Source organism: Pan troglodytes, chromosome 7 (genome assembly GCF_028858775.2).
Source record: "Pan troglodytes isolate AG18354 chromosome 7, NHGRI_mPanTro3-v2.0_pri, whole genome shotgun sequence".
Taxonomy (NCBI): domain Eukaryota; kingdom Metazoa; phylum Chordata; class Mammalia; order Primates; family Hominidae; genus Pan; species Pan troglodytes.
Window position 1 is genome coordinate 35,835,598 of NC_072405.2, and position 14,367 is coordinate 35,849,964.

The window sequence follows — 14,367 nt, forward strand, 5'->3', positions numbered from 1 at the left end:
CACCAAAGACACGGTTTTTAATTCATGGAGCTGCACTACAACAACTCAAGAACTCCCAGCCAAAGTTTTAGTTTTTCTAGGAACATAAACGAGCCAATAGTGTGGAAATCGGTGATTAAAAACAAACCTCGCACATTTTAAGACAGAATTATTACAAGTAGCATGTACAAAAGGAAAATAATAGCCTACATTTAGTTCTTCTAAGCTTCATTCCACAAGAGATTGAAATCGAAGTATTCTGGGCTGGCACACGATAGCTGGAACATCATATTTTATTCTAGAAACACATTTGCCTTGGCAAAGAAGAGCGTGCCTAGAGGAGTGGTCAGGATAGTGAGGGATCTGTGATCCTTCGTTCTGAATCTAGAAAAGTCACTGGATATGCCCCCTCCCCCCGCCCCCCAACACGGTCTTATGTTCTGAATCTAGAAGTCACTGGATGTGCTGACACATAGACACACACACACACACACACACACACACACACACAGAGTCTGTGGCCTCTTTCCCAGGCATTCCAAGTCCAGCAAGTTCGCAGGGAGCTGTCAGCCCGTCCAGGAAGGCCCGGGCCTGGGTTTGCCTCTTCAAGCAGCTACTGCAGGGGCGTGGGGAGGGGGCATAGGAGACTTTGGACTTTCCTTTGAGACAGTAGAAAGCGTTACATCCAGAGGCGAGATTCTAGCCTGGGGTCCCCGCCTTCCCGGCCTCCTCTTCCTCTCCCTCTGACTCCCTTTCCTGTGCCCCTCCCCCTGCCTCTTTCCCGGCCAGAGTCCAGCCTTAACCCGGGCAGGGGGCGGAGTCCCGTTAAGGCGGTGTGGGGAGGAGGCGGGGCCAGGGCAGGGGCGGGGCAGAGCCGGGCCAAGCTGGGCGGGTCATGCGCCCTGGCCTTCGCGCATCTCCCAGGTTAGCTGCGTGTCCGGGTGCTAGGCTGCAGACCCGCCGCCATGACGCTGCGCGCGGCCGTCTTCGACCTTGACGGGGTGCTGGCGCTGCCAGCGGTGTTCGGCGTCCTCGGCCGCACGGAGGAGGCCCTGGCGCTGCCCAGGTAAGGGGGCCCAGCGCCGCCGCCGCAGTGGGTCGGGGCCTCAGGAGGCAGACCGCGCTGGGCTTGCAGCCCTGCTTTCAGATTGCTCCTGTGCCGGAGCCCTGCGAATCATGCGAATCATGAAACTGAAGACCTGGCCCTGAAGTCCCAGTGCATATGAGGAGATCCGTTGTCTTTCTAAATGTTCATAATTAAACGTTGCCAAGGACTCCAAAATTGCTTTCTGTGAACTTTTCCAAAAGGGAGAGGAGTTACTCATGGAGCTTTGTGCTTCTGCTGCCTCCTGTCTAATGGAGTGGTGCTTAAAGATGCCAGCTGAGATTCAGGAGAGAAGAAAGTTCTCTCCCCAGGTGTGGGTTGCATGCTTACTTGTGTAATAGCAAACTGCAGCAACCGCCCAAAGCCACATCACTGGGAAATGGTAGATGGGGTGTGCAGAGTGAGAGCTCAGGGACTTGGGAAAATACCTGTTCTACTACATGAAAAAACCACCCCACCAGAATCTGAAGCTATTTATACAATATGGTTTCAGCTATGGAAAAAAGGTACATGCAGAAAAGTGCCTGAAAGAAATAGGCCAAAGTACATCAAATGGGATTAGGAATAATGTAATGATTTTCTTTCTCTCTCTCTCTCTTTTTTTTTTTTTTGTAGTTTCCAACTTCTAAATTTATAAACAATGTATTATTCCCACATTCAGAAAGGAGAGAAGTATACTTATTTATAAAGTGAAAAAGAAGGCCAGGCATGGAAGCCATTGTTCATATCCTCCTTTTACATATGAGGAAACTGAGGCACAGAAAGAAACCAGCTGTCCAAATCACATAGCTGTTAAAGAGCAGAGCCAGAAATCCAACCCCAGTAGTCCATGTCCGGAGCCTTTGCTTTTAATATAGTAAGGAAGATGAGATGGCAAGTAGCTTGAGGGAAAGGCATGTAATCTCTGTGCTTTGGGAGGCTAAGGTGGGAGGATCACTTGAGGCTGAGAGTTCAAGACCAGCCTGGGCGAAATAGCAAGACCCTGTCTCTCCAAAAATAAAAATAAAATTAGCTAGACATTAGTGCATGCATGTAGCCCCAGCTACTTGGGAGGCTAAGGCAGAAGGATTGCCTGAGCCCAGGAGTTGGAGGCTATAGTTGTGTCCAGAGTTGGTTCCTGTCGGTGGGTTCGTGGTCTTGCTGACTTCAAGAATGGAGCTGTGGACCTTCGCAGTGAGTGTTACACTCGTAAAGGTGGCGCAGACCCAAAGAGTGAGCGATAGCAAGGTTTATCGTGAAGAGCGAAAGCACAAAGCTTCCACAGCATGGAAGGGGACCCCAGCAGGTTGCCGCTACTGGCTGGGGTGGCCAGCTTTTATTCCCTTATTGTCCTCTCCCATGTTCCATTTCTGTCCTATCAGAGTGCCCTTTTTTCAATCCTCCCTGTGATTGGCTACTTTTAGAATGCTGCTGATTGTGCGTTTTACAGAGCGCTGATTGGTGCATTTTACAATTCTCTTGTAAGACAGGAAAGTTCCCCAAGTCCCCACTCGACCTAGGAAGTCCAGCTGGCCTCACCTCTCAATCCTCCCTCATAACAGGACACCCCACCTGCTACTGGGAACTGGGTGATGACCACTCTAGCTACTTCCTGCTGGATAGGGGCAAAGAAGGGGCCCTGCCGTTGTAGTGTCCTCCAGAGGGGAACTCTCTAGGCCAGTCAAAGGGCCAGTGGGTCAGTCTAGCAGTCCTCGGTAGAAGTTGTGAGTTAAGCTCATTTGGGGTTCCATTTGTAAGACCATCTGTAGCTTGATGGCCTTGATCCTGGAGGAAACAAATTTGAGAAGGAGGTTAAAAATACAGGGACTGAAGGTGAGTAATAGCAAGATGGCTGTCACGGGACCTAGAAAGGGGAGAAGCCAAGTCACCCAACTCCAGAGGTTGGTATAAGAATTTGAAAGGTGTTGTCTGGTTTCAGAAGCCTTTTCCTGTAAATGCCAGGCAGCATCCTGTACTATCCCTGACTGGTTAGTTTAAAAACAACACTCCTCCCCTAAGAAGGTGCAAAGTCCTCCTTTCTCAGCAGTGAGGAGGTCTAGACCTTAGCGGTTTTGGAGAGTCACTGTTGCCAAATAGTCTATTTGGGATTGTAGAGTAAGGATAGATTTATTTATTGCAAACTGTCTGAGAAATCCTTTGAGAGTGTATGGTAGTAGGATAATGAAGTAGTTAAACTGGCTATTCTGGTTCCTGTAGCAGTGGGCATTCCTAGCCCTATAAGTAGGGGTATTAGTTGTATGGTCCTGCGCTGACAGACTTGAGCTTTGAGGGGCACTGATAGGGTCTGATTTCCTGTGGCAATGTTAGTGTTGGGACTTAGGAGAAGGTGCAGGTGCCTGTCCAGCTGGTGGGGAGGCAGATATAGGTTGAAGTTCCACATAAGAAGAATATGCCTTGGCTGGGTAGAATAAACTGGTTGTGTATGTTAAAAAGGTGTGTGAGTTTGTGTTCATTTTCCCGCACTCCTAGAGTACTTGCCAAGGTAGCTCTGGTGAGCAGCTGGAAAGGGTGTTGGGAGCAGACTGAGTGGCTCCCTGTGTTCTATTTTCCCATTGGAGAAAAAACCGTTTTGTATCTACTAGGAACCATCCAAGAGAGTAATTGAAAGAGGGGATAAGAAAGCATACACTAGTGGTGGGGGCGCTGCTGCAGGGGGTCCAGGGGTGAATGGTCATGCAGGGAGTATGTTTGCCATTACAAAACCCAGACTGTTTGTTAAACAGGGAGGAGGTGATGATTTTGGGGGGCCCTGAGAAGCAGACAAGCCATCTGAATGGAGGTGTTTGGGTGACTCAGGAGTTACTATGATCAGTTGGGGCTTGAAGTTATAGGGTGTAATTACACTGATGGGATAGTAGGTGCCCCAGGGGCAGGCCTGATAACAGGTTGTGTTGGATGCATAAAAGGGCTTGGAAAGTTAAGGTGGTATTCAGTATTCGTGGTCACAAGGTCTTGTATGGGCTTTTCCTGAGGATTGTGGCCTCCAGGCACAGTGAAGGTGATATTGTATCTCTAGTGCCCTGGAAACTCCCTGAGTTACCATGGCTTTAAAAGCCAGACCATTGTCGCTTTGTAAGCTTTGGGGAAGCCCAAATCTAGGAATTACTTCATGAATTAGGACTTTAACCACTTCTTGAGCCTTCTCTGTCTTGCAGGGCAAGGCTTCATCCAATTTGCAAAGGTATCAACACAGACCAACAAGTATTGAAATCCCCTTGACTTAGGCATATGGGCGAAGTCTAACTGCCAGTCTTCTCCTGGATAGTGCCCTATTCTTTGTTCCCCCAGAGGGGCCTTATGATGGACCAAGGGATTATTCCTTTGGCACACCTCACAGGCTTTGACTACTTGTTGGCTGGTCCAAAGGAGATTTGGCCCTGTAAATAGGGATTTGGCCATTTGATGAGTGTTCTCAATACCCATATGAAAAGTTTGGTGGAGGGTCTTAAGTATTTTCCACTGGCTGGCTTCGGGCATGAGTACCTTTCCCTCTTCTGTTGTTAACCACCTGGAGGGGAGAAAACTATGCCCCCATGAAAGTCCTCATTCTGTTTCGGTTGGGGAATACTGGGGCTTAATCTCTTGGAGAGGGTTGTTCCATACCAAGGGTCCTTCCATAGGTATTTCTAATGGGAGGTTCCACCTGGCAGCAATTTTGGCCTCAGTGTCTGCCTAATGGTTTTCTTCTGCCTTTTCTCCTTCACCTTTTGATGGCTTTGGCAGTGTAAGACTGCCACCTCTTTGGGTTTTTGCACTGCGTGCAATAACTCCATGATTTCCTTGTGGTATTTAATGGGGGTTCCCCTGGAGGTTAGGAACTCCCTTTCCATATTGCAGCATTGGGCATGTAGGATTAGATAAGCATACTTGTTATCTGTATACACATTTATTTTTTTTTCTTTCCCAGTTCTAAGGCTCAGGTAAGCACCACTAGTTCTGCTAACTGGGTGCTGGTCCCTGGGGAAAGAGGCTTACTTTCAAGTACTGTTACATCACTAACTATGGTATAACCTGCCCTTCGTATCCCATTCTCCACAAATGAACTTCCGTTGGTATATAGGTTAAGGTCAGGATTAGCTAAGGGGACTTCTAAGAGATCATCTCGGGCAGCATAAGTCTGGGCTACAATTTGTTGGCATTCATGCTCGATTGGTTCCCCATCCTCTGAGAGAAAAGTGGCAGGGTTCAGGGCCACACACAAGCGCCTGGTATCTAAGCAGGCAGTTGTCTGACAGCCATAAATTTCCTTTGGCACCTAGTATGCCATTTACATCATTAGTAGTCCAGACAGTGAGATCCTTTCTTTGTATGATTTTGATAGCCTCCAATACTAAGATGGCCACTGCTGCAACTACCCATAAACAGTAAGGCCAGCCTTTTGCCACTACATCAGTTTCCTTACTTAGGTATGCCACTGGTTGTGGCGTTGTCCCACGAGTCTGAGTAAGGACTCCAAGAGCTATTCCTGCTCTCTCTGTGATGTATAAAGAGAAGTCTTGTCCTTTGGGAAGGCTTAAAGCTGGAGCTTGTACTAGGGCCTGCTTTAAGGTTTTGGAGGCTGTTTCTGCCTCTGGTTCCCATTCTACTAGATTAGTGTTTGCCCTCTGGGTCTCCTTGATTAAAGCATAGAGTGGCCTGGCCATCTCGCTGTATCTGGGGATCCATAGTCGGCAAAAGCTGGTGATCCCAAGGAACCCCCATAACTGTTTTAATGTCTTAGGGCAAGGACAAGCCAGTATAGGCTGTATTCATTCTTTCCTCAGAGCCCTGGTTCCTCTGGCTAAGGTTAGGCCTAGATATTTGACTTGTAGGCAGAGCTGGGCCTTCAGTGTAGATGCCATGTACCCTTGATTAGCTAGAAAGTTCAAGAGAGCTAGAGTAGCCTGCTGGCATGAGGCTTTTGAACTGGTAACCGTAAGTAAATCATCCACATACTGAAGGACCAGAGTGCCTGGACTTGAGAAGTGGCCTAGATCTTGGGCCAGTGCCTGACCAAACAGATGAAGGCTATCCCTAAACCCTTGAGGCAAGACCATCCACGAAAGTTGGGACGTGTGGTCTGTGGGATCCTCAAAGGCAAAGAGAACCTTGGAGTCAGAGTGCAGGAGAATGCAGAGGAAGGCATCCTTGAGGTCCAGAACAATGAACCATTCTGCTTCCTCTGGTATTTGAGAGAGCAGGGTATAGGGGTTGGGTACAGCTGGATATAGAGGAATTACTGCCTCACTGATGAGTCTAAAATCTTGTACTAGTCTCCACTGAACGTTCGGTTTTTGTACTCCTGGAATTGGGGTGTTGCAGGGACTGCTGCATTTTCTTACTAAGCCTTGAACTTTTAAATGTCTAAAAATATCATGTAATCCTTTATGAGCTTCAGGCCTTAAGGGATATTGCCTTTGATAAGGAAAAGTGGTGGGGTCTTTTAGCCTGATTTGGACTGGGCAGGCATTTTTTGCCCTTCCGAATTGTCCTTTCAATGCCCAGACTTCAGGGTTGATTCCCTCCTCAAGTAGGGGACAACAAATGGGTAACTTGTTCCCCATATTTATAGAGATAATATCTCTAGCTTTGGCTAATATGTCCCTCCCTAATAAGGGTGTGGGACTTTCAGGCACAACAAGAAAGGCGTGTGAAAAGAGCAAAGTCTCCCAATTACAACTGATGGGAAAAATACCTGGTTATAGGCTGTCCCAGGATTCCTTGGATGGTAACAGACCTTGAGGACAGCCATCTGGGGCAAGAGATTAACACTGAGAAGTCTGCACCAGTGTCCAGGAGGAAGTCAATTTCCTGGCCCTCAATGGTTAAACTTACCTGGGGCTCAGTCAGGGTGATGACATGAGCTGTCACTTGCCCTGGGCACCCTCAGTCCTGTTGTTGGTTCATCCGGTTGGGGGCTTCTGGCCCAGAGAACCTTTGTCCTCTGGGGCAGTGTGCCTTCCAGTGATTGCCTTGGCATAGTGGACATGGGTGAGGGAGCAGCTTGTTTCTTGTTGGACAATCTTTTTTAAAGTGTCCTTGCAAAGCACACTGATAACAAGCCCTACTGGGTGATTGGCCTGCTCTGTTTTCTGTCTTCTCTGAACCACCAAGGTTTGTTTGTGTGAGGGACATGACTAAGGCTGCAGCCTTTCTCTTACATCACTTTTCCTTTTTGGCCTGTTCCTCTTGGTCCCTATTATAGAACACCAAGGTTGCCAGGTTTAATTATGCCTCCAAATTTTGTTCAGGGCCCAGAGATAGCTTTTGGAGCTTTCTCCTGATATCTGCGGCTGATTGGGTAATAAACTTATCTTTTAGAATCAATTGACCCTCGAGGGAGTCAGGTGACAGGGGAGTATATTTTCTTAAGGCCTCCTGTAGCCGCTCAAGGAAGGCAGTAGGATTTTCTACCTTTTCCTGAGTTATGGTGGACATCATTGAATAATTCATGGGCTTTTTCCTAATTCTCCTTAGTCCTTCTGGAAGACAGGTCAACGGATGTTTGCGACTCCAGTCCCCATGATCTGAGTCTAGGTCCCAGTGGAGATCCATACTGGGGACGGCTTGTTGACCGGTAGGGAATTTGTCCCTTTCTTTGGCTGTCATTCTGTCATTTACTTGACTAAGATACCATTTACTTGACTAAGATACCAAACTCTCAGGCTGCAGCTAAAGCCGCATTCTTTTCATTAAAGGGCAGGGTTTGATCTAACAATAGCATGACATCTCTCTAAGTGAGGTCGAAGGTTTGCCCTAGACCCTGTAGGACATCTATATACCTATCAGGATCATCTGAAAACTTCCCCAGGTCTACCTTGATCTGCTTTAAATCAGAGAGGGAGAAGGGGATATATACCCAGGTTGGGCCAAATTCCCCTCCCCCTACAGCTTGAAGGGGACATAACCGATAGCCCAGGGGTTTTATGGTCCCTTGGAGATTTCTTTGCTTGTTTCCTTCTGAGTGGGGGAGATTAGAGGAGGCTTATCAATAACAGGAAGAGGAGCTGGAGCTAGGCTAGGATATGGAGGTAAGCTCATGTTTCCAATACCAAGAATGTTCTTGTTGTATCAAGTTGCTTTTTTTTTTAATGACCACCTGCCCTTGTTTTATAGATTCAGTGGTATCTTCTTCCTGTATAGGTATATTCTTTCCCTAGTTCCTCTTCTTTTATCATCCCCCATTCTCTAAGAAGAAGAAATAATTTTCCCCTGTTTTCCCACTCACCTAGTGTCTTGTAGTTATTTGTTTATACCTTGCCTCCCTTGTTCTTCTGTGAGCTTCCTATGAATAGCATCATATTTTTCCACTTTTGCATCACAGCACATAGCACAATGCCTCACATACCTAAGATGCTCAATAGGATTGTTAAGTTGAATATTGCATTGCTTCTTAATACTGAGGAGCAGATACTGAAAGGGACCAGGAGTCTTTTGGAGGAGGTGGAAATGTTCTAAAATTGGAATGTGGTGATGCTTACACAACTGTAAATTTACTGCAAATCATTGAATTGTCATACTACATGAATTTAATGCTATGTAATTGTCTTAGTCCATTTTCTGTTGCTTACAACAGGATATCTGAAACTGGGTAATTTATAAAGAAAAGGAATTTATTTCTTGCAGTTATGGAGGCTGAGAATTCCAAGGTTGAGGGGTTGCATCTGGTGAGGGCATTTTTGCTGGTAGGGACTCTCTGCAGAGTCTCAAGGTAGCACAGGGCATCGTATGGTGAGGGGGCTCAGTGTGCTAGCTCAGGCCTCACTTCCACTTCTTATAAAGCCACTAGTCCCAATCCCATGATAACCCATTAACTCATTAACCCATTAGCCTATGGATGAATTAATCCATCCATGAAGGTGGAGCCCTCATGACCCAATCACTTCTTAAAGGCCCACCTCTCAATTTTAATTTAATGCCACAATGGGGATTAAATTTCAACATGAGCTTCAGAGGAGACAAACGTTCAAACCATAGCAGTAATTATACCTTAACAAAGCTGTTTAAAAAACCAACAACTGTTGGCAAAGGTATGGGAAAACCATTGCTGACATTGAAAAGTTGAGCAAGGCCACAGATATTAGGTATATGTCTCCATATAGTTGGTCCAGAGCTGACCACTGTTACCTCTAAGAGGGTGTCTGATAAAAGGTATACTTGACTATTATCAGAAATAAAGCTCCCAGGATGGGGATATTTGTTCTGTTACTCAGGGCTGGTAATTTTAACTGGCTTGCCACTTCAACTGGAATTCATCTGGGATTGGCAAGCCAGTTAAAATTACTTTCCAGACCTGAGTAATAGAACAAATGCATTCGTACACATAAATACATTTGTTCTGTTACTCAGTGTATTTATTTACTGAGGCTGCTGTAACAGCAAACAGAGACTGGATGGCAACAATGGAAATGTTTTCTCTCACAGCTCTGGAGGCTGGAAGTCCAAGATCAAGATGTCAGCAGGGTTGGTTCCTTCTGAGGCCTCTCTCCTTGGATTGTTAACAGTGTTCTTCTCCCTGTGTCCTCACATGGTTGACTCTCTGTGTGTGTGTGTGTCCTAATCGCCTTATAAGGGCACCAGTCCTATTGTTGGATTAGAGCCCACCTGTATGATCTTATTTAACTCAAATTACCTCTTAAAGACCCACTCTCCAAATACAGTCACATCCTGAGGTATTGGAAGTTAGAACTTCAATGTATGTATTTGGGATGGGGGTATACAACCCAGCCTTAACACAGTGATATGGTTTGAATTTGTGTCCCCACCCAAATCTCATGTCCAGTTGTAATCCCTAATGTTGGAGGAGGGGGTTGGTGGGAGGTGATTGGATCATGGGGGTAGATTTCCTCCTTGCTGTTCTCGTGATGGTGAGTGAGTTCTCATGAGATCTAGTTGTTTATAAAAGTGTGTAGCACTTACCCCTTCTCTCTCTTCCTCCTGCTCCAAACATGTAACACGTGCCTTGCTTCCCCTTCGCCCTCCGCCATGATTGTGAGTTCCCTGAGGCCTCCCCAGCTATGCTTCCTCTACAGCCTGCAGAACCATGAGCCAATTAAATATCTTTTCTTTATAAATTACCCGATCTGAGGTACGTCTTTATAGCAGTGTGAGAACAGACTAATACAGGAAACTTTAAAGGTTAGAAGATGACATTAAGATAAAATAGAAACTAGAGAGGCAGAATCGAAACCAGAAAAAACATATTCCATTCTTTTTGAAGAAGGTAAACTCATGAAAAAGTTCTTTGAGACCATGCCTGGTGCACACAAGGACAGTAATGGCTGCGTGCCCACTCTTGGTTCTGACCGTTATATAGTAAAGTAGGAAGCGCCTCTGGGTGAAGCTGCTATTAGGTGGTTTCCCATGGGCAGCTTCTCTGTGGATCATACTGTGATTTACTGTATGGTCTCATGTCCTCAGCTGGATGGCTCCCTGCGCGCAAAGATCCCAATTTGAACTGCGTTTGCATTTTCCAGTTCCTGGCAGTATGCCTTTCTAGTGGCTGCTTCTCAATGAATATGAACAGTGTCTGTTTCCATGTGCTGCCATGACAAAATCCACAGAATGTTCCTGTTGTTCTTTGTGTTTTCCAGAGGACTTCTGAATGATGCTTTCCAGAAAGGGGGACCAGAGGGTGCCACTACCCGGCTTATGAGAGGAGAGATCACACTTTCCCAGGTGAGGGGACATCACCACACAGAGCCCTTTGGATGAACGTTCTCTGCCTGTGTGCCCATCTCCCCGAACTTGGGGCCCACCATAATAGAAAACACCCACCTTTTCTGTGAAGACAAATGTTGTTTTAATGGTATTAATGGGCGTATTGCAGTCACCTTAAAACATACTTGCTAACATATTGTGGCAAATGGTGAACGAAAACTGTGATGAAACTATTGGGAAGAACATTATTGAATTATTGACTTTTTATTTAATCCATAAAAAAACCTCAGTAATATTGTTGGAAGGTAAGAAAGAGGGAAATGCTGTATATTTTCTTCTTCTTCTTCTTCTTTCTTCTTTTTCTGAGACAGGTTCTCACTCTATTGCCTAGGCTGGAGTGCAGTGGCATGATCATGGCTCACTGCAGCCTTTACCTCTTGGGCTCAGATGATCCTCCCACCTCAGCCTCCCAAGTAGCTGGGATTACAGGCACACATCACCATGCCCAGCTGTTTTTTGTATTATTATTATTATTGCTAGAAATGGGGTTTCACCGTGTTACCCAGACTGGTCTAGAACTCCTGGGTTCAAATGATACACCCACCTTGGTGTTCCAAAGTGCTAGGATTACAGGTATGAGCCACCATGCCCAGCCTATATTTTCAATGAACATACAGAATTTAGAGTGAATTTCTAGTAATTGCTATGAAAATCCTGCGTTTCATTCAGACTCCTTTGGTGGCTTCTGATAGTCTGTGTGTAACTTCTAGGAAACTGGCATGGCTAGAGGGAAGAAGCCTGGAAAACTAAATTATATCATGCTAAGGCTATTTACACTTGACTTGTCTTAAAAAAAAAAAGTCTTATCTTGGGAGTGAATGTCATCTTTTAACTTTTCATGTGTATATACTATACAGACAGAAAAGTACACATAGCATACAGCTTGATGACTTTTCACACACTAAGTATACTGCTGTCACCAGCACCCAGATCAAGAAATAAAACATTCTCAGCGCTGTAGGCAACACATAACCCCACTCTGGACACCATCCCTCCAAGAGTATTACCATTCTAACTTCTATCCCAATAGATCACTTTTACCTGTTTTGGACTTTATGTAAATGGAATTGTGCAGATCAGCTCTTTTGTGTCTGGCATCTTTTGCTCAACATTGTATGAGTGAGACTCATCGTTGTTGCATGCTGCCATAGATCATTTTATTCTCATTGCTGCATGACATTCCATCACATTCATATACCCCAATCTATCCATTCTTCTATTGATGGGGGTCTGGGTAGTTTTCAGTTTGGGACTATTACAAATAGTGCTGCTATGATGATGTGTATATATAACAATCCATTCTGCTATTAGTGAGTGTATTAGTTTGCTAGGGCTGTGTCTTACATAGCACCTTCAGCTGCTACCTACAGCAAATATGCCATAGACTGTGTGACTGAAACAACAGACATTTATAGCTCACAGTTCTGGAGGCTGGGAAGTCCAAGATGAAGGCACTGGCAGGTTCAGTGTCTGGTGAGGGCTCTCTTCTTGGTTTGCAGGTGGCCACCTTCTTGCTGTATCCTCACATGGTAGAAAGCAGAGAGACAGGGGAAAAAAAGCAAGTTCTTGGCTGTCTTCTCCCTGTGTCTTCACATGGTCATCCCTGTGTGTGTCTATGTCCTCATCTCCTCTTCTTATTTGGGCACCAGTCATATTGGATTAAGATTCGTCATAATGACTTCATTTTACCTTAAGTACCTCTTTAAAGGCCTGATTTCCAAATATAGTCACATCATGATACTCTGGGGGCTAGGACTTCAACACAGGAATTTTGGGGAGGACACAGTTTAGCCCATAACAGTGGACATTTGGGTAGTTCCAGTTTGGGGCTTGCTATGGTCCAAGTGTTTGTGCCCCCCGCCCAAAATCCCTATGTTGAAATCTTAACCCCCAAGGTGATGTTATTAAGAGGTGGGGCCTTCAGGAAGTAATTGGGTCATGAGGGTGGAACCCTCAGGAGTGAGATCAGTGCACTTATAAAAGAGATCCCAGAGAGCTATCGAGCCCCTTCTACCATGTGAAGACAGCAAGAAGGTGCCATCTGTGAAATAGAAGGCAGGCCCTAACCAGACACCAAATCTGCTGGAGCCTTGATCTTGGACTTCCCAGCCTTCAGCACTGTAAGAAATAAATTTCTGCTGTTTATGAGCCACCCAGCCTCTGGTCTTTTGTTATAGCAGCTGAGATGGGCTAAGACAGGGCTCTTAGGAATAGCACTGCTATGACTGTGGGTGAATATAACACAATCTATCCATTCTGCTGTTAGTGGGCATTTGGGTCGTTTCTGGTTTGGGACTCCTAGGAAGAGTATAGCTATGAACATTTTTGGCCATGTCTTTTGGAGAACATATGTTGGCATTTCCAGTGGGTATGTGTCCAGGAATGGAATTGCTTGGTCACAAGGAATGTATATGTTTAGATTTAGTAGACCCTGCCAGAGCTTTTCTGAGTGGCCATACAAACTGTCCCCTCACTTCACTTTGACAGTGGATACCACTCATGGAAGAAAACTGCAGGAAGTGCTCCGAGACCGCTAAAGTCTGCCTCCCCAAGAATTTCTCCGTAAAAGAAATCTTTGACAAGGCGATTTCAGCCAGAAAGATCAACCGCCCCATGCTCCAGGCAGCTCTCATGCTCAGGAAGAAAGGTAAGGATCTGATACTGGCCAATCTCAGGCCTGACCACACAGAACCCTCGGGAGCATTAGGTCAGAATCCATTGAAGTGAGCTTTGAGATCACAGATCTTCTGAGCCACGAGGAAAGCCTCTTTAAACATGGCCCCAAAGCAAGTTTTATCCAATGGCAAAAGCGGCACTGTTAGAAAAGCTGGAAAAATGGCAGGATTTTACTTAATAAAGCAGTTGATGCCCATGACTGCCTTGTGAGCATCATTCTCCCCTTCAGTGGCACTTTAGTAATGACCCAAATGACATGATCTTTTGTCACAGTGATTAAGAAACAAGGCCTTTTTAGCAACTGTGATTTTCTTAGCCTCTGGGTATCAGAGTGTCCAAGCTATGAGTTGGCTGACATGGGCTCAGATTATGTCACATAGTCTAAGACATGAGGTCAAGTTCATCCATAGGCGTTGACTTGGTGTGAACACCTGACTCTTGTCATAGGCATACTTGAAACTATTCCACCCTCTTATCAGTAGACTTACCTGGTTGTGGCTGAGCCATCCCATGTCTGCAACCCTTCCCTCCTATTGCGTGGGAAGAGTCTCACCATCAACTCTTCAGTGTCTTCTTTCCAGCATTGCCTAGTTCTCACCCTCGCTGGTTAGGCAGATAAAGCCAGGGGATAATCCTATTTCTATGTACACTTCTCTAGTTTTGAAATAGAAACCTAGTCCCTGATTGCCAAGGCAGGTATTCTGGAATTTAGTCAAGCAGTGTTTTCAGTAGCATGGACTAGAAAGAATGCTGGACCTTCACCATGTGGCTCTGGGCGGCTCGTAACTTGTCTGAGCTTGTTTGCTGATCTGTGAATCTGGGAGGGTAGGATCGGCCCTGTCCACTCCTGAGGTGGTAGAGATCAAAATGAGCTGATGAATGTATAAGTGCTGCTCCACTGTTGTCAA

General features: G+C 45.8%; 1 protein-coding gene across 4 annotated transcripts in view; it reads left to right on the forward strand.

Moving 5' to 3' along the window:
* Window positions 1-836: 836 nt before the first annotated feature.
* EPHX2 (epoxide hydrolase 2) overlaps window positions 837-14,367 on the forward strand; it is a 53,716-nt gene continuing 40,185 nt past the window's right edge. For 2 of the 4 annotated variants that reach the window (XM_054656611.2, XM_054656610.2), the window contains exons 1-3: window positions 855-1,045; window positions 10,657-10,741; window positions 13,271-13,430. In XM_054656611.2, coding sequence (XP_054512586.2) covers window positions 945-1,045; window positions 10,657-10,741; window positions 13,271-13,430 — 346 coding nt within the window. In that variant the 5' untranslated portion in view covers window positions 855-944. Of the gene's footprint in view, window positions 1,046-2,544; window positions 2,897-10,656; window positions 10,742-13,270; window positions 13,431-14,367 lie in introns of those variants that run through there. The other 2 variants (XM_001163779.7, XM_063816968.1) reach the window with 2 other exon arrangements.